The sequence below is a fragment of the Opisthocomus hoazin genome, chromosome 1 (assembly GCF_030867145.1).
Source record: "Opisthocomus hoazin isolate bOpiHoa1 chromosome 1, bOpiHoa1.hap1, whole genome shotgun sequence".
NCBI lineage: Eukaryota > Metazoa > Chordata > Aves > Opisthocomiformes > Opisthocomidae > Opisthocomus > Opisthocomus hoazin.
Genome location: NC_134414.1, coordinates 104,359,553 through 104,379,806, shown reverse-complemented (window position 1 = coordinate 104,379,806; position 20,254 = coordinate 104,359,553). Strand labels below are relative to the sequence as shown.

At 41.7% G+C, this 20,254-nt stretch overlaps 1 protein-coding gene across 1 annotated transcript; it reads left to right on the top strand.

Moving 5' to 3' along the window:
* The first annotated feature begins 252 nt into the window (after positions 1-252).
* On the top strand, positions 253-10,874 carry FAM3B (FAM3 metabolism regulating signaling molecule B). The gene is made up of 8 exons (XM_075444678.1): positions 253-341; positions 3,475-3,618; positions 4,433-4,556; positions 5,294-5,352; positions 7,361-7,411; positions 8,545-8,632; positions 9,378-9,510; positions 10,420-10,874. The coding sequence occupies exons 1-8, from the start codon at positions 323-325 to the stop codon at positions 10,507-10,509; spliced, it is 708 nt and encodes a 235-aa protein (XP_075300793.1). The 5' UTR covers positions 253-322; the 3' UTR covers positions 10,510-10,874.
* Positions 10,875-20,254: the final 9,380 nt, after the last annotated feature.

Genomic DNA, 20,254 nt, shown 5'->3' with positions numbered 1-20,254 from the left:
CTGCCCAAGCTGTCCCACCGGGAAGGAAACATCCAGGCGAGGGTGCCCCGCGGCTCCCCCGGGCTATGGCAGCGGCTGGGCCGCCGGGGTGGCAGCAGCCCCGGCCTCCCCGCCGGCGGGACTCGCCCAGCGCGGCGGGGCTCGGCCGGCGGTGCCTTGCCGTGTGGCGGCGCCGGGGCGGCGCGGCGCTCGCAGGTGGCCGCTCCCCTTCCCGCGCCGGCCCGGTGGCTGCAGGACGAGGCGGGAGGTCGACCCTGCCCGTCCCGAGAGGAGGAGGAGGAGGAAGGAGGGGGGCCGGGCAGCCCGCCCCCCGCCCTGAATCATGTGGCTGCAGCGGCAGTGTGAGTAGCAGCCCCGCCGGGTGGGGAGGGGGGCGCGGAGGGCGCGGGCTCCGGAGCCGCTCCCCGCCGGGCCCTCTCGCCGCGGGGAAGGGGCGGCAGCGCTGCTCCCGGCTCGCCCCTGGCCAATATCCGAAAGCGGGTGGGCACCCGGCTCTCTCCGTTGGAATAATTTAAACTCGACCCCGCCATTAAAGTGGTGCGGGAGGGTGTGTGTCAGCGAGGTGTGGCGGGCGGGGGGCATAAATCAGCTCTAAAATCAGCAAGAGCAACCTCTGGCTTTCTCGAACATGGACCGGGCTTTGCGTTTTATAACTCCGAGCTGCTGTGAACAGCAAATCTTAAACTCTCTTAACTATCCTAATTTAGTCCGAGTTTATGGCTTAGCTGTTGCTGTGCAGGGTTTTATGCGCGTCTCTGTAGGTACTCAGAAGAAGAGTGTAGGTGCGCAGGGTACGTAACCTCGGCGAACCCGAGAGGCCCAGGCGGAGCCGGCAGAGAGCTGCGGTGCGCTGCCCCGGTGCCTGCTGAGCCCGAGAAAGCCAGCCCAGGAGCTGGTTGGCTGTGAAAGCGTTTTCTGACAGTTCGGAGAATTAAGTACAAACTGCGCGGGAGGAGTTGGTAAATGTATTCCTTAAACCTTTAAAGGCACATTTTAGAACCCTTTAAGAAGCGTGTGGTTTAAGTAAAGCAGGGAATATAGTAGCAGAAGGTAGATACTCTATACTTTCTCTTCTACTTAGGTAAAATGCTGTGCTGCCGAGCCTGTTTTGCAGCAGAGTTGCTCCATAGTTTTGATGAAAAACAGTGCAAAACCATTGTAAAGGTAAACCTGCTAAGCCAACAACAGAAAAAGCAAAACAAAACCTGACTGATGCTCTCACAGATCTTTACAGTGCATCCCACCCCTCAAAAAATAATTACTGAAATCTTTAAATAAACTGGTAGTTTTCACTTATCCCTTCCCGGATTTTGTGTTTGAAACTTGTGAATTGGTCTCCTTTACAAATTAAATATATTTTGTGTATAAATCTGACTTCTTTAATTTTCAAAAAGAGAAAAAGTAACTTTCATTCTGCATGGTTCCTGCAGCTTCCTTCTTTGTACACTTGAACTTTGTCAATGTTCAGGTTGGCATTCACTGTGTGAATTAAATGTTGGAATACTTTTCAGTATTATTTTAGCACATCTTTGCACCACTACCAGTGGCAGTGAGACAGATTTCTCTTAGACTGAAGTCATCATTGGGATATCTGTTACATCTCTGAAGGTTCATTATATTACCTTCTCAATATTAGTCCTTTGATGAAAATATAGTAAGTTTTTCACAGTGTCTTCCTTACGGTCAGACAAACACACGCACTTAAGACTCCTACATGCAATGACACAGAACACTTTAAGAGCTCAGATCAGTATCTTAAAAGGGTTTACTGTCCTCTCTTTTTATTCTCTTCCCCCGCCCGCCCCCCCCCCCCCCCCCCCCCCCCCAATGCAGGAAATGGGAAACTGGGGTTATTTAGAGAAGAACCTTCAATGTTCATAGTGATCTGCATTCTTCCTCACTGAGGTTCAAGGGCTGGCATACAGCTGTGCTTCAGTTGTTAAGGATGACTGGGTCAGAGAGGGCCACTTGCTCCTTCTGTTGCTGTTGTAGAGAAGGGGGAGTTCAGATGATAGTACTATTCAGTGTTAGCTTTACCAGTCTGTGTTTTCTGAAGTGTTTTGTTATGCTTTTTGTTTTTAAAGCTAGGTAGAATGCAGGAATAACCACATGCACAAATATGGGACAGGCAATAGCTAGAGAGGTAAAATCTTTACAGGAAAAAAAAATCTCCTCCTTGTGGTGGGTTATAGGTGGAACCTGAGTCAATAAAAACTGCTCTTAAGAAAAAAATGTCGAACTTCCTTCTGGCATGACTAACCAGAAGTAGAGCCTCCAGAATGTGGGTGTAGGACTACTGTGTCTGTTCTGCCGTAAAAGATGCAGGGCAATTGGGCAGAATTCACGGGAGAGCAGTAGGGCCTGCAAAACAGGACTTGATGAGAGCAAGTGAACTATTTGGCCTTATTCTAGAGAAGGGGTAGGGCAGAAATCTTAACATTTATAGAAGGCAGTTCCAAGAAGGAAAGGAATATCTTCTTGAGTGTGAACTGTTGCAAGGAAGATTTAGGCTAGATAATACACAATATTTCCTAGCAGCTTGGCAAAGTGAGCATATTGGATATTTTTGGACGTTGGTTCTGTTGAACTTGATTTTCAGGACTATGAAACAAAAAATTTTGCTTTTTCACCTGAATGGACTGTCATATTCAAGGACATGCTTCTTTACAGAACAGGAAGTATCTCGTGACATCAAAACATCACAACTGCAGTGTGACATTTCCTTTTTTAACATCATAAATTAGGTGGTGCATTTCTTCTAGATCAAGAATGCATGTTTGCATTTCTGATGATAAGGAAGAGGAGATATCCAATATGGAATTTATTTGTATTTCTTCATAGTCAGGAAAATTGTGAATCCTGTTGTTTTTGTAGTGTGTAGATGTGCTGCTAATACAGGCCATAGAAATTGTGATATAACTGAGAGAAGGTGAAACAGTCACTCTTGTCGTGTTTGAATGCAGTCAGAACTCATTGTGTGAATGAGATTATTTGGGCTTTCTTCAGTTATTTCTACTCAGTGTGTTAAAAGGGTGGAGGGAGGGAGTTTTCTGTATGGTCAGTGTTTTAAACTGTTCCTGTAGTGTGTGCTTATCACAGAAAATCACCAGTAACTGCATACTACCTGGATAGTCATGTGTAATATTTGATACTTACTTTTTAGAGTCAAAATTTAGGGTAAAGTTGAACTTCATGTTTCTTCATGGTATTATGGGTGTGGATCGAGGGGAGTCTTGGGGAGGGGTTCTGTTTGAAGATAAAAGTTTTAGAAAAGAAAGGGGTTGTCAGAGCTGGGAGTGGGACAAACACTCTATTACTGCATCTCTGAATACTGTGGTTAACACAGTATATCAGAAATAAAATAGCCAGTTTGTGTAGCAATGTCAGAGAAAATTCAAGGCTTTGTGTGTTGCTGTGAAAACATCTTAATGTTTCTGTGGTTTTCTTTTCTTTTTTTTTTTTTTCCCTGCGCAGACCTTGTGAAATTGGCCGGGCTCCTGATAACACCGTTGGCTGCTTGGTACTTGGGATACTTTGTCGCTGCTCTTATATCCGAAGAGACAATAACAACTTCTATTGCTAATCTTCAAGACATTGGAAAGAAACCAGTGTTGAGGGGTATGTAGTTGTATTTCTTTTTTTTTCCTTATACAATATTTAATGTTGTGTATTTACATGGTAAATGACAAACGGTTTGTTAGCTAATAAATTATTTGGTACGTGCTAGTGTAAGAACAAAGTTGCGTGTGTAAAATTAATTAATTAGTGCAAGTCTGAACCATTTCTTAGATACTATCTTTGAAGAAAGCACATCAGCCTATATTTGCCAGTATGCAAATACAATTAATTGAATAGTAATGTAAGAACACCTTGTTTGTTTGCTGACATATAAGCACAAAGCTACAGCTTTGGTTCTATCATATGTTATTTTACAGTCATTGTAAATGTTGAATCACTAACCAAACTTTGTGATTAAATTGTAATTATTTTTTCCCCTCTAATCTGACTGAGTGGCTTAATGTGTACATTCTTCTCAGTCTATGACTATGTTATCATGTGAAAAAGGCTTAAAATGAGAATGATAACTATTAGCTTCAAGCTATTGGTAGGAAACCTTTATCCCTCTAGCCCTTGTTTGCTATTATACAAAACTGCACAAAATAATTACTCTAGATTCAAATCAGATCATACTATACAGGGCATTTTTGCCTACATAAGCTTGCTCTTGGTCCCAGCAGCTGTTTGAAAGTCAATGATAATTTAAAGCCCAGGCAAATCTGTGATAATGTTGCCATGATACTGGAAAACTGGCAGGATTGGCTTCTGTATATATATATGGTTGAGCTTAGCATGTTGACATTAAGTGATTCTTTCCATGTAGAAATTGTTTATGCAGCATCCAAGAAAACATTTTTCATCTTTGTTGTTGTAGCCCCAGTCCCAAAAAGGCAGAAGTGTGATCACTGGTCTCCCTGCCTACCTGGGAGCTACGCCTATCGGATTCTTAGTGGTGGTGGCAAAGAAAAGCTGGCTAAAATTTGTTTCGAGGATGAGCTGTGAGTATCAGCTGAACTCTAAATCTAAGCAAGTGCTTTGTAGTGTGAGAAAGGATGTTTCATTTTGGTTCTCTAGCAGTGAGTAAGCTCTTACCAGGGGGCTCCTATTCTGGTGATAAACCTCAGAATGTATCTGACCGTATTTAACTCTCCTTCCCACCCCCTTGTTTTGTTGTTTGGTTTTTTTTCAATCCCCCCCACTTTTTTTTTATCTCAGGTTATTTTCTTTGTTCCTCTACATAAGATGCATTCAATGTTAGTTTCAAGTATGATTTTTAATCTTCATGGTTTGGACTAGCCAATAGTTCATGGTATGTTGAATCGTCAACTCCTCTGAAACTCAGGTTCTTTCATGGCTTTTGAAACTGGTCAGGTGGAGTGACTTTAAAACCTTCCAATGATCTTTTGTGTAGATATAGTCTACACAGAATACTGCCACAAAACCACATTTTGTCTTGTTTCTTTTTTTTCTACTTTATCTTTTTGGCTGCATTTGTACAAAGTACTTTCTTGACCTGACTCATTTTGAAAGATTCATTGTGCGTTGTTGAAGGAAACTGACTGATATAATGTGCAAGATTTTTAAGCCATACCGCTTGTTTCCTACAAAGTTTTGAATTAAATACCTGAAGAAAACATGAACATCAGAAAGTGACTTAGCATTGGTAAATATAACTTTGGTTCAGAGCTTGTGGACAGATGCGTTCTACTGATAACTGTATTTATTTCGATTCCAGGCTTATAAGCGAAGAGAAGGGTAATGTTGGAAGAGGTATAAACATTGCCATTGTGAATTGTAAGTAAGAGAAATAAAGTTAGAGAGGGACTTACATTTGTACTGCAATAATTTACAAAGGTTCTTGGGGGGGGGTGGTATTTGGGGAGCTTTTTACTAGCTAGCATGGAAGGAAAGACAAAGGAAAAAATTGCAAACTTGGTTCATGTCAAATGTAAGAAAAACAAATGTGTTTGAGAGAAATAGTCTTCTACACAAACAAAAGAAACGTGTTCATAATCAGTATAGGAACATAGAAAATGTGTGCATAGAAGAGATATATGTGTGTTTTCTTAGATAAAAGAACTGCTTCTTATGTAAAGTAGCAAAAAATATCCATGATCTCCAGCAGTAAGACTCAGCTTTCTGGTTCAGCCCTTGATACATCTACTGCTCCACTGATAAGGGGCAAGCAGTAACTGAGAACTGCAGTTCTGTCCCAAGGTACAAATTCTTTTTCCAGACTTGGTCAGCAGACAGAAAGACAAACTCAAAGCCTGATTAATGTTAAACTGTCAGTATATGTCTTTGCTTATCTTAGGAGCTATTGGAAAGCAGAAGGTGCAGTTTATTCCAGATCTGGAGGCACCATTTTAATTTAGATGAATGGGAGTGGTGATGAAGTGCAGTGTATTCAATAATGGATCCCGAGAGAAATGAATGCCTAAATGTCAGGGGGACGGGGGGGGAGAAAAGGGATCCAGATGCATGGCCAAGTTGGTTTTGATCACAAAACACTTCTGTTCCAGATTTTTTTGTCTCAGTATTGGTAAGCAAGATCTTGACCTTCTCTAAACTTTCATGATTTTATTGAAGTCACTGAGTTAAATTACCATAGACAAGAATCTATTCCAAAAGGTTTTTTTCTCAGTTAACTACTGCTTTTTTTTTTTCCCCCCAGTAAGTAATCAAAAAAACTTTACTGGTTATAATAGATAAACAGTTAAAAATAAGTTTTCAGCATAGAGCTGTAGAGTAAGAGGGCAAATACACATCCTGAATGCATAAGTAAGATTACAGCAAATAGGAGTAGGGAACTAGCTTTGTTTTTGCATCTGACATTAGTGAGGAAAAAGAAGTGATGTGTCAAATCTTACACGTTTTTAAACAACCATTTCCTGCATCACACATATAGTCATTTTAGCTACATTTGCATCTCCATCTGCAGGTAAATCTGTCCATTATCTCGACAAATTTTGTGATCTCTGCTCAGAAGAAACCCAGCTCTAGAATGCTGTTTTACCACTGACCTTTTTTTGCCACCTTTTCCCCTCATCAGTGTGATGATGAACAAAGATAAGCCAGAAAGTAATCAGGAACTGCTGCATCTTCTCACTAGAAATGAACAGATGCACTCTAAATGGAAAAGACCCTCTCATGTAGCAGGGATGTGGGTCTTGCATAATGAAAATCAATTAACTCAGTTTGCATGGATTTAGAAATTTGAAAAGATTTTCCAATTGTACATGTCTTGTTTAAATAAAGATAGCCATCCAAAGAGCAGCATAATTAGTGATTAGAATTGACCAAAATGTTTTGGAATGAATAATTGTTTGCATGCCCATTTTCTGATATGGTAGTGATGAGTGTTGAGTTTCTGTCCACTGAGATTCAAATGGTATGAAAGCTTGCCCATCTGAAACACTGTGCAGAGTAGTATGAAGCTCATTCAAATAGTCTTAGGCTTAATCAATTTTCCTATTTATGGTTGTGACCTAGTATAGTATATGTATATATAGTAACATGGAAGTACAAAGTAAATTGAATTCCTTCTTTAAAATAAAAAGTATTAAATAAGTTTTAGTCACATCTGATGATTCAGAGACTACATGAAACAAAATATTCTCCCCAAATCTTAAATTTATGTTGTTCTATATTCCTTCAAATTTAAAAACTTAAACAAAAGAAAACTCAGAAGCACAGTGATACACAAAATTAGAGATGCCGAGCTTTAGCTGAAAATGCTGTATATGCTGATTGAATCTAAAAATTTTTGCTTATATGTTCACAACTATTTTTTTAATTACAGATGAAACAGGAAAAGTTACATCGGCAAAATATTTTGACATGTGGGAAGGAGGTAAGAAAAAGAGTTCAACAGAGCTTTTCTTCGTGTTTCAGCGTCAAGAAAGGACTTGTCTTTATATAATTATCCTGCTCTTTCAAATGGCCATGACTGTATTATCGAAGGGGATTAGCTAGAAACAAACAGTTGTTGTTTTCATAAAATATGCTCTGGTCACATCTGATGACAAATTTTGCCTGAAAAGCTGAATTTCTCCTGTTGGTGGGTATAGTTAATTGCGCTTTTTTTATTGTCTTGTTATCTTTTTTTTTTTAATTGTCAAATTGTCATTTTTTAATTGTCTTTTTTATTCTCCATTATTTCAGTCTGGTAGGAGTACCACTTAACCAGGTACCACACCCAGATACTTCACTCAGGAAAATTCATTTTCCTGGCATATTTTGTTCTATTTTAGTTGCAAAATCATCATAGGAAATATGCTAGTCTATCTCTTAACATGCCTTCACGTAGCTAGAAAGATGGTCTGCTTTAAGAATAGCTTTTAACACATTTTCCAAACTTTGAATGGCAACAGTTTCCTTACCTATTGGTAAGGAGAAATAGAATGCTATAAGGCACTGGAAGCTGGTTCTATGACCACTTAAGAATGGTTGTGACCTCACATGTATGAATAGAAATCACACTGAGGCCAATCATGAGGCTACAATTTTATATACAGTACCTACACTGTAATGTCTCCAGGGCTTCTGTTGCCTTTTTTTTTTTTTTGTGTATGGAAAACAAGTGTCTTGTGTATGTTTAGCAACTGCAAAACTAATAAATAGCTTAGTGCTGCAAATAGGCTGCCACTTACTGAAAGTGGGTGTACAGTGGGGTGTGTAACTCAGCTCTGCAGTTAGCATGGTAGTTGGAAGCTCACAGAATATCAATGACTTCTCCCGGGCTGTTGCATGCCTTGCTTGCATGTACAATATTATGTGAGGTAAACATAAGAAACCATCTAGATACTTCTCTTGGTGTAAATGGCTTTTTTAGAAGTTTGGAAGTATCTTTGTTTACTACTGGGAAACGCAGATCAACCCATGCTCTCCTAGCCTTCAGGGAGAGCTAGCAGCTTTCTGCACCAAAAAGTAGGTGGAACGTGGTATGTGTGTAATGGATAATCAGTTGTGTAATTGATTCAACAGACCACTCGGGAGAGATGATGACTTTCATTAAAAATGCACCAGAACGGTCCCTCCTTTTGATGGTGACTCATGATGATGGAAGCACCCGGTAAGCAAGTTATTCGTGACAGGCTGAGGAACAGAGCAATGAATAGCTTGAAAATCACTACTGCGTAATGGTGTAAAGGAATGGTAAATTCCCCTCTATAGCCAGGGTTGTTCTCTCATTGCCTACCTAAAAGGCTTTGATTCCATGTCCATTCAGTGCTTGCCCGGGATGGTGTATGTTGGTGCTTCGAAAGAAGGACAGACAGTGTTACATTTGTTTAAAAGCACTGAGTGTCCTCATGAAGGGCACTGCTGTTACCTCTGGGTCACAATCTTCCATTAAGAAGGTACCCACACCTCCAATTATAAAGTATCTAGTTTGCATTCCTCCTTACATCTTAACCCGATTCTTCAAGTGCTTTCAAATATTAGGGGTTTTTTTAATTTGAATTCCTGATGTGGTAATTACAAAGGGAAAGACTTAATCATTTGATTGATAAACATTTGATGCCATTGTCCTTATTTAAGAAGGGCTGAAACATCAAATAGTACTTTAGATACATTTTTCTTCCTGATATGCTGTTATAAACAGGTTGTATTAACAACAGGAATGTAGAGAGGAGGAAGAAAAAGCATTTTGCTCTGTGAGTTTAATGGCATGCTACTAAGACAGCTCTCAGAACTTTTTAAACTTCACATGGTTGCTTCAGCTGACCTACTAACGTAAAGCATGAATCAGCTGTGTTCTTTTTCAGCACTTTTCAAGTCCTGAATTTTTAATGCTTTTTTTCACTGAATTTTCCTAGGTTGAAGAATGACACCAAAAAATTAGTAGAAGAGCTGGGAAGTAAAGAAATACAGAATATCAAGTTCAGGTCAAGCTGGGCTTTTATAGCTGCCAAAGGCTTCAAGCTGCCAGACACTATGCAAAAAGAAAAGGTCAGCTTCATTTTGTTTTCACTTTCTGCTTGTCTGTGTATCAGGTATAACCTTCAGGTGCAGATTTTGTGGGTTTGCTGTAATAACTGTAGTCTGTTTGGTAATCCTGAGTCATACAAAGCAAGTTCTCTAATTCTTTGCTTTGGACCTGGGCCATGTACAGTGCTGACTTCTACCACACCAGCACTAAATCATCTGTAGACAGATTTCAGAGGTGACCAGCGATGCTAGAGAGTCTCGGTTTTGCAATGTCCAACCTGACACGCTGTACAGAGACTTACATTTTCTTCTGGCAGGATGAATTCCAAGGACTGCACAAAAATAAAGACTGTTTTTATATGAAATTGGGCTGTCTCACTCAAGTTGGTCGTGCACATACAGCAATGTTTGCATCACAAAACTTTCCTGAGTAATTTGCCCCGAGGCTTCAGGAGGACTAAAGATACCATTTTTATGTCAGATTTCTGTTTGGATCTGTGACCTTGCTGTATTCATTTTCTATAAGCCCAGTAGTGCTCATCTTTATAACAGAGAGGCAGACAGAAATGAGAAAACCCAATCCGGAGGTCAGTTCCCGTGGTGATACTGACTCCCTCCAAAGGCATGTGACACTTCCATAGTTGTTTTTTTCCCGGAATATTGTTGCAATCTTCTTCACACTACAGAGCTTCTGCAGCAAAAAGGTATTCAATTTAGTGTATTTTATGGCAGCCATTCTGTGTAAGAGAGAAAATGGTGGAATCTTCACCAATTACGTTGAGCAAAATGTGCAACGTGCTGCTTAGCTTCCCAGTCCTAGCCCATTACCCCCTTCTGTTGTGTGAGGGTTGACAAACTAGTTTGTAAACAATGAACCAAATATTGTTGTGACTGGGTTTTTTTGTTTGTTTTGGGTTTTTTTTTTAACAGATAAACCACTCTGACAAGAAGAAGAACAGATACGGTGGCTGGCCAGCTGAAATCCAAATAGAAGGCTGTATCCCAAGAAACCTGATCTGAACAAATGCATACCTCATTAATAAAGATGATTCTATAACATTTAACAGATAGCAGCTAAACTACTCTGACAAGAAGAAGAACAGATAAGGTGGCTGGCCAGGCTGAAATCCAAATAGAAGACTGTGTCCCAAGAAACCTGATCCGAGCAAATACATACCTTATTAATAAAGATGATTCTATATTTTTATATCTATGACTCTAGCAAATTGCCTCCAGAACCCAATAAGCATCTGAACACTAATTGTAAAATAAGTCATATGCAGTGTTTAACCTTTTGTTCCTCTGTGAGGTTTCACTCTAATCTGAAAACACATAGGTATTTTGATGACAAGTGGAAATAAAATACTTTGGTTTGGAATTACAATGTTCAGGAAGTCAGTTATAAAATACTAGAATTTTTGAGAATGATTATATACTGTCATTAGTAATTCTAGTGTTTTGGTTTTGTTTGTTTATTTGGTTTTAGTATGTGTTTTCTTTTGGTTCCCTTTAAAGACTAATATACAAATAGACCTTAGTCTAAATTGTAATGTAAAATCACTAGCAATAAAGCAAATTATTTTGCTGTTAGTTTATTAGTAACCGCTTTCTCTTCAGAAAAATTATGGAAATAGCAGTTAAATTTCTTCTGCTGGTTTTCACAGAATCACAGAATGGTCGCGGTTGGAAGGGACCTCTGTGGGTCATCTAGTCCAACCCCCCTGCCAAAGCAGGGTCTCCTACAGCAGGCTGCACAGGACCTTGTCCAGGGGGGTCGTGAATATCTCCAGAGAAGGAGACTCCACAACCTCCCTGTGCAGCCTGTTCCAGGGCTCCATCACCCTCAAAGTGAAGAAGATTTTGGTGGTGTTGACAACATGGGATAGCAATGTTGACACGTAAATATCAAGTTATTTGAATTATTTTACCATATTTAAGCTGCAAATCTATCTGGTTGATTTTAATTATTTTTTCTTCCTGTAAGTTTAACTTCAAAAAATGTTGTGACTTCATGCAAGCTGAAGTGTTATTCATACTAACCGTAGAATCAAACACACGATTGTAAGGAAACTGTAGAAGCCATTTATTCAATTTCCCTTTTTCTGAAGCACGTGAAGTATGTCTGGATATCTCTTCACCAGTGTTTGTCCCCCTGTTGTTCAGAAGCCTCCCACATGGCAGATTCCACAGCTTAGTTGCTTCCTGCAGCATTTCATTGTTATTCTAGTCAGTCCTCAAACATACTGTATTAGCCTAAAAGGGCCAAGCCAATGACCTGGAGAATAACTCATCGCCATTCTTTTTATGTCAGTCTATCATGTATCTGAAGACTGTCCTCATCTACTCTCTCATTCGTAGACTGAACCTTCCTGGTGTATTTTAATCTTTCTTTACATTTCTTTGAACATTAAAGCATTTGTTTAGCAGCAACTTTCTTAACGTGCTGTGATTCAAATGGATCACAGCACGCTATGCTGCTGCTTACGAGCATCTCACACTCTAGACTTTGGGCGGGAGAAGACCAGCAGTGGTGACCTGACAGAGTGGCTGCCACCAGACAGAGATTCAGTCTGTTCTTTCTTTCCATGTTACCTGCTTGAAGCCCTCTGAGCAGTGCTCCAAATCTCTACCCTTGTTGCAGTTGCCACTACCTACTTGTAGTCACTGCTGTGTCCCCAGCAGCTTTCTGGTTTGGTGTCTCCCACTACGTTTCCTGCTACTGGTTTGTGAACTTCTTCCTAGCCCAGGGACGCTGCCAAAGAAAGCGGTTAAATTAGTTTGACTCAATTCGACTGTGGCAGACTTGCCATGGTTGCTCCTTACCACTTTGCTTACTGATGAAGTGGTTACAAGTTGAGCACTTAAACAGCTGTTTCAATGTTTTTCCACATCTAAGTCATTCTTTTGTTCTTTTTGCTTGTTCATCCTGCAAGTTGTGTACGTTGATATTTTACACATTTAATAGTAAATGCACGTGAACACATCCTGAACTTTGCCTCATTCTTGAAACTTAGGGACTGGGATGGAAGACGCAAGGTTTGCTAGCAGTTATATGCTATTTCACAGTTAAGAAAACTTCTCTGCATCTGCTGCTGTTCCTTACACACGTGTTTTAGCAAGAGAGGAGAGCTATCACAGGCATCTAGCTTCCATGCGAGCCTGTGCTGGGACAGAGCTTCTGTGAAGATACTTCTGTGTTTATTCCTTGGGAGGTTTGAAGCGGTGGGGTCCAGGTGTCTTGTATGTGCTTACTGGGAATGTTATGGCATTGCAGCAAAATCGGATGTCTGCTGTGCTTCAGATACAGTGACCTAGCCAACTGTATGTTAGCGTTCCTGTTATCCAGATCAATGCCAAGACGTATGGCTTCTGTATGTTTATTTTCTGAAGTGTACAGCTTCATGTCACCAATAAGTTATTCAAGCGGTGTTCATGTTACTGGCAGAACAATTATTCCTGTACATTGTAATCACCCTTTGTTACACGCCTGAATTATAAGATTAACATAATTACAGTACTAATGGTCAGCATTCTTCAGAGTGCCAAGTTCTGAGACAGTCCTCAGACTCTACCGTCTGACGGTCGTTGCCTTCCACTGCAGGCCGCAATAAATCTCACATCAATCGCAATTAAATTTTACATCAATTTCTCTTCAGCAGTTACCATCAAGTGTGCAGGTACACCAAGTACACCATTGCACGCACTCCATTCTTCACATTCTTTACATTTACTCCATTCTTCACAAGCGGTCAACAGTAAAAGGTGCACACCTGTAATCTGAATCACAGACCAAACCACCGAGAACCTGTCACAGCACAAGTCCCTGCAAAATGTTCTTTAACTCCATTGTGTTTTCACTTCTTCAGAGATGCAGCTGAGTCATCTAGAGAAGAGTGTTAATGATCTGCAGTGCTGAGTAGCTATTCTCAGCTTTGTTTCGCTTTGCTTGTGCCACATTGTTTAAATACGGTAGGCAGAGGAGCTTGGAGTACTTCAATAACCCTCTGGTCTCAAGAAATCGTGGAAAAGTGGTCACCTGAGCAAAAAAGATGCCACTTTTTCAATCACTTTTCAGACTAGAAGCAATCTTACAGAGAGTTGGTTTGAAAGTGGGATTTCAGTTTTGCACATACAACTGGAACACTTTTAAACGAACTGCCTTCTACAGAGGAGTGAAAAGCTTTTTCGTGGAGCCATAATTCTGAAAAATGAAACTGGGGAAATATTCAATAGCTTTGGATTTAAAAATAATCAAAAGACAAGCAAGTTAAACATTTAATTCTGTTTGGGGGTCAGGCCATAGGGTGTAGGATCCCTAACACAGATCTCCATCCTTAGCTTCTCAGCCACGTGCTCCAGACCGCAGGCGAAGTCCAGCAGTGGAGGTCAAGGCTGCAGGTGCCCGGTGACGTTGCCAACCACGAGCAGCGTGTAGGAAGCCATTTCGCTGCGCTCCCTTGGGCGGGACGGGTTCTGTGCTCTTCACCATACCTTGTGAAATACTTCTGGATGGTAAGCAGAGCACGTGGGATCGCCGCCGCGAGATGACTCTAGAACCTGGAGGGGAACTCATCGTTTTCTAACCCTCGCAGGCGAATCCAACGGGAAAACAGGAGCTCTGGGCAGCAGCGTTGTTCAGGGCTCGGGTTTGCTTGTCTAAAAGCAACATGGCGCAGCAGGTGGCAGCAGTGTCCTTCCAGGTCCTCCACACCCTTTCAGAGAAGAACTCATCCTCTCTGCGGTTACCTGTCCTTGGTGGGCACTCGAAGCCACAGACACAGGTGGGTGTCACCCTGCCCTTCGCTTGCCGCCGGGAGGGAGCCGGCCTTTTGGCCTCTGCGGTGCCAGACCTTCCTTCCCAGTGCTTTGCCAGTGGCAGGATCCCCTTCCCAACAGTTCCATCAGCACCAGCCTACCCGTTCGAATTCCTCTTGAGAACTCCTCGAGGAGGTCCCTCCTGTCACCCAACCATTTAGATAGACATTTTAGGTAGAAGCAATTAGAAAATAGTAGCTATAGTTCCTACTTCTCCCTCCAGTGTGAATGTGACAACCAATCCCACAAAGAATGAAGGAGGCCCCTTTTCTATCTCTCCATTTAAGAGAATGAAAAGCATTTCAGGGTCTTGACATGTCTCTTAGAAATCCCTGGATCCCTGGCAGTCCAATTTGATGGCAGCGGTAGGAAATATTGATCAAATAATAGGTAACATTTTCAGTTTCTCAGTGCTAACTGTTTCTTTAGGTTCTTTGTGTAATGTTATCTACCTCAAAGTGGGAAGTTTCCACTATATTTAAAAGAAAAATACAAGAAAGGGAAAGTTCTTCAGTGAAAGTTGCCCTTTCGCAGGCAGGCTGTGCTTAAAGCAAAACTCCCACTGACTGCAATCCACTCAGAAGAGCAAAGGGAAGCTGATGCTTTTACTTACACATAGTGCCTGATGGGAAGTAATATACGAGTGTCATATGTCTGATCTCTTCTTAGCTGCAAGTGAAATGCTGAGTGATGACTAGAATTCAGGGAATTAAGATGGGTGGTTTTAATAATGTTTGTGCTACAGCAGCTCCTCATTTCCTGGGACTCTGTAGTTTTGATTTAATTTCTCTACTTTTTTTTTTTAATGTTGGTTTTTTTTTCTTCCAGGGGCGATTTTCAGCAGCATAGAAAATGTAGATTCTCCCCTTCAAATACAAACTTTACACTAACAATTCTAACATGACTTTTTCCCTCTTCCAAAGACAGGAGCATAGAGACAGATGCTTTAGGCTAGCCCAGTCTCCATTGCAGGTCTCATTAAAAATAAAAAAATACTTTTTTAGTAGTTACATTTCAGCCAAAAGCAATACCCATTTCAACCTTATACTTCTGATATAAATCTTATGTGGATATGCTTCATATAGCTGCTTTATGTCTCCTGGGCATTCCCTAGCAGAGTTCTCAGGAATGAGACAGAACTTCTACCTTATGCCTTCAAACCAGAAGGTCTATGACAACCTGGACTGGGAAAAGAGGAATGAGGTCACATCTGACTAGAAATTCCAGGTTTGCTCCCATCCTTTTTCACTGAATGGCATTGTACTACCTGATCAGATTTTACTGCCTGCAAGGACTAGAAGTGGAAGAATTAGACCTTGCATGTCTCTGGACTTTGCAGCCAGAACAGAAAACACAGTCTACAGCTAGTTTCTGATTTTCCTTCTGATAACAGTGATTCACATCTCTGGATGTTTAGATAATTGCTGAAGTCTCTACTTGCCACAAGGCCACTCACCAGCTAAGCAAGCATTCCTTGCAGCAGATGAACATGAGCTCAACCATCCCAAATCAGCAGTCTTTCAACTGCTGATTGATTGTTAAAAATCCTCATTGTAACAAGAATGAAAGAGAAAGACTGCTGCCTCTCCACCCTCACCTCCTCCACATTCATGCAGGAGATTTCTGTGCAATGCGAGGTACTCCTGCCCACTACAAGCTCAAGGTGGCTTGAACGGAACTGACCCTTCCACAAGAAACCTTCAGCCCCAAGGGTAAGTGAATTCTGCCTGCTTTGCTTGACACCTCAGTAATTTCCTGGAGAGGGAAATATAGAAAGACAATGAATAATTTTCAAGTAAAAGGAAAGGGACACATAAGAAAAGGGATTCTACAAGTCACAAAGCAATTTTCACTTAGAAACTTTTCAAGCCGTTGGGTGGAGTCATAAAAACATAGTTAACAAAGACAAACTACTGCTATCCATTTAGTTTCAGCTCTAAGCTAGCTGATCTGGGTGGGTCGCAGAAACTAGCTGTAGCAATATGGAGCTTGACAGAATAACGTAGGCAACGCTGAGCCTCACGCTGCTCCAGGTCAACTGCTGCCAAAGTTGGTTTCAAGCCAGCCCTTGAACTTTCTCATCTGCTAGTGGCTTTCTGGCATTGTAGCACAGCAAATCTCCCAGCAATAGCACTTACCACAACACCATGCAATTAGCTCCACAGTTTACTGGAGGACTTTCAGCCTTAATCAGTCCTGGAGAGGCATGGTTCTTAAGAACACAAAAAATAACAGGCTTTTCCCTCATTTATTCTAGTAGTTCTTGGTAAGCGTTGACCTAGCAGTAAATAATGTCTTCTAGCTTGAATTGTTCGTTGATAATAATTGTAGTCCTTTCCTCTTGTTTTCTTTTTATGCCTATAATTATGCTTTGTCATGTTAAAAAAAGGAAAAATTGGAGATATACCAGCCCTAGTATTACTCCATCTGAAAAAGCATTTAAGCATAGAGAAGCACTGCTGCCTCAGCTGGTACAATTGTTAGCCTCGATTATCATCTGCTCCAGGAAATGGTACAGTGATACAAAAGGTAAGATTTATCTAGATTCTCTGAGATCTGAATTGCTCTGTTTTCTAATGGTGATGGCATTTTATTTCATGTCTTCAGCCTTCCTGATTCTTCCTACAGCTCTTCACATGTTTCACTGTGCTCTGATTAACACAGTAATTAATTTTTTCCAGATTACTTGCAAATAATTGAGGTTTTGACAAAATTCCTTAGAATCTCCCCATTTATAACCACTACCACCACCAGCTGTACCCTCTGCTGAACATGCCAGGCTCCATAGCAGAGCTGGCAAATGGGAACATGTTCCCCAGCCAACTCGCTAAAGGTCAGTTTACAAAAAAACAAAAAAACCAAAAAAACCTAGAGCTCGACAAAACTGATTTTAGGGCGAGCAAAGAGAGGAAGGAAATAGCACTTGATTTGTAAATGGCACAGTATATTGTAAATTCAGATGTAACCTGGAGCTGCAGACCAGTGAGGAAAGAGAAAGGTATAAACAGCAAACAGATATGTGTGACCCTAAGTGGAACAAGGAAGAGAGGAAAAAAAGTATAAAAGAAAGGAAACAATAGAGGAAGAAAAAAACATCGACATGAACATCATATTCCTCCCTATGAAGGATTCCAGGTGCTGACAACTCACTGTAATGTCCCAACACCACCAACATGAAGCCACTAACCTTAGGACCCAGAGACACAGCAGAGGAGTGAGTTAAGAAGTGTATGTTACAATTTTAATTGTATTGTTGCTATTATTTTGATTTTTTCTGTATATAAGCACACTACTTGCATTATTGTTCTTTGTTTCTCTGTAATTATTAGATTATTTAATAATGATTCTTGACTTAGTCTGTTAAGATTTCCATTATACTAAAGATCAGTTGATGGCTTTAATTTATACATATACACACACACACACACACATATATATATATAAGGTGTGCTTCGTTTTTTCCCATAAACAAGAGTTTGAAAGTAAGAGTTCTCCAGCTCTGGCTTGCAGTGGACTTTCTCCCTGGTGACCCAGCAGGAGGGGAAATTTCACTCTTCTACTACCAGCTAAGAGCTGCAAGAGGCAACTTCTCAGACCCTTTCACCATGTCTCCCTTTCCACTTCCGAAGTGAGGTATTCCTCCCCCCGCTCTTTGAGTGAACCAAGCCTCTTGCCTACAACAAAATCTTGCCTGTTCTCCTGCAAAGCTATAGCAGCAGAATATGAGGCTGTACAAAACGATCATATAGGTATTTACCTTCCTTAAAAGCTGGAGCCATATAAACGATTTTTACAGACTCAGAAACACTCTATTTTATACAGGGTGTCTCTGTCTGTACAAAGTTCTTACTCTTGGGCTCATGGGTGAATATGCATGCCCTGAGTATGCATCTTCTCCATGTTCAGATGAGAATTTCACCCACTGATTTATTTTGAGATACAACTTGGCAAGTGCCATTGAGAGGCTGTTTGGGAATGCCTTCACTCCTCAGCCACCTCACAGCCCTCTCCTTTCCTGGAGAAAATGATGACAACAAGGCCATGAGAGTAATTTTGGCAGCCCTGATGCCATCCTTTTCAGTTTCCTATGTACAGCAGTCTAGACCCTTCCTCGCTCCTCCCCCAAACAGGTAATATGGAGGGATGGTCTGTAACTTCCTTTGTCCAAGTTCTTATGTTCTGCAAGGATAGCCATCAATGCCAGGGGATTTCCAACACCTTCCCATGTGTGAATCATTTAGGAACAGCAAATGGGCTTACAGGGTCTCGCATAAAACTGAACCTCACTGATCTACCCTACATTTGCATGGAAGAATGAGCTAATTGCACTAGGGTTTTTCTGAGCAGCAATGTGGAAGCAACCTTGAGGAAAATTAACTCCATTGAGCAGGATACAAAGAAGTGGTAGGGGGAAGAGAGAGCAGACTGCTGCTGAAATGGGCAGGCCTTGTGACTTGGCCCATGTTTGCCCAGAGCTCAGCTTCGGCGTAAACTGCCACTCTCTGTCAGGGGAGCCAGGCTGCCCGCTCGCTCTGTCGCACACATGCACGGGACTCTCTCAGTTTACCAGAGGCTTTCACCTGAGGACGGCAGCATCCCAGGGATGCTATAAGCAAGAAAGCAATCTCTCCTTTCGTTAGTAATGGAGGGAAAAGGAATGTGGAAGGATTGAGAGGTTAAACGGAGTCAAGAAAGAAAAAGCGCAGAGCAAGCCCCAAAATAAGAGCCTCCCAGGGCTACAAAACCCAAGCCCACGTTCAGAAGCAGATTTTTTCACACAATCCTAATCAAAATCTCCTTGTTCCCAGAATAACAGCTCTGTCTACAGAATTAAGTTGTTTCCCTCCACTCAGAGATGACGGCACACAGCAGTCCTTCTCTATGCTAACCTCGCAGCCCTCATTTTCTTGCTCTCCGCTGTTCTCCAGGGAACAAATTGCAGCTCTGCAGGGACCACCCCCCGTGCACAGAAAGTCTCTTCAAAGATCAGGATGCTTTAACTTTCACTCTTAGAAATATGCCAGCTTCCCAGATGGAGCTCTTTTTGGCACTCTCTGGGTTCAGCATCTTGCAGTTGATCTCCCACAGCTAATCTCACGGTCCCTGGCATTTGGGAGGCAGGGGACCTGATTTCAGTTGCTGTTCATATGTGGTTAAATATATTTTCCACTAGCAGCCACTAAATCCTGCTCTAGAGATGGGAGACCCAATACTCAGTGTATCTGCAGGGGTATTTATTCAGACAAACTAGAAAAAAAATCAGAGAGGAAAATAACCTCTCACTCACTTTGCTGCTGTGTGCAAAGCAAAATGAAAGCAACCCTCTTCCTGGAGAAAGAACGAAAGATGGATGTTCGCCTCCCATTTGGAGGCAGCTGCCATGTGACTCCTCACGAGTTGGTCTTTTATAATCAAAGACACTATCCGTAATTCAGTGGTGCGGTCAACACACTTGAGGGACAAGATGCCACCCAGAGGGACCTTCGTGAGGTTCAACAAGGCCAAGTACAGTGTCCTACACCTGGATCGGAACAACTGCCAGTATCAATACAGGCTGGGGGATGAAGGGATTGAGAGCAGCCCTGATGAGAAGGACTTGGGGATACTCGTGGATGAAAAGCTGGACATGAGCCACCAATCTGCGCTCGCAGCCCAGAAGGCCAACCGTATCCTGGGCTGCACCAAAAGCAGCGTGGCCAGCAGGGCAAGGGAGGGGATTCTGCCGCTCTACTCTGCTCTGGTGAGACCCCACCTGGAGTCCTGTGTCCAGCTCTGGATCCCTCAGCACAAGAAGGACATGGACCTGTTGGAGCAGGTCCAGAGGAGGGCCACAAAAATGACCAGAGGGCTGGAACACATCTCCTATGAGGAAAGGCTGAGAAAGCTGGAATTGTTCAGCCTGGAGAAGAGTAGGCTGTGGGGAGACCTTGTTGCAGCCTTTCAGTACTTA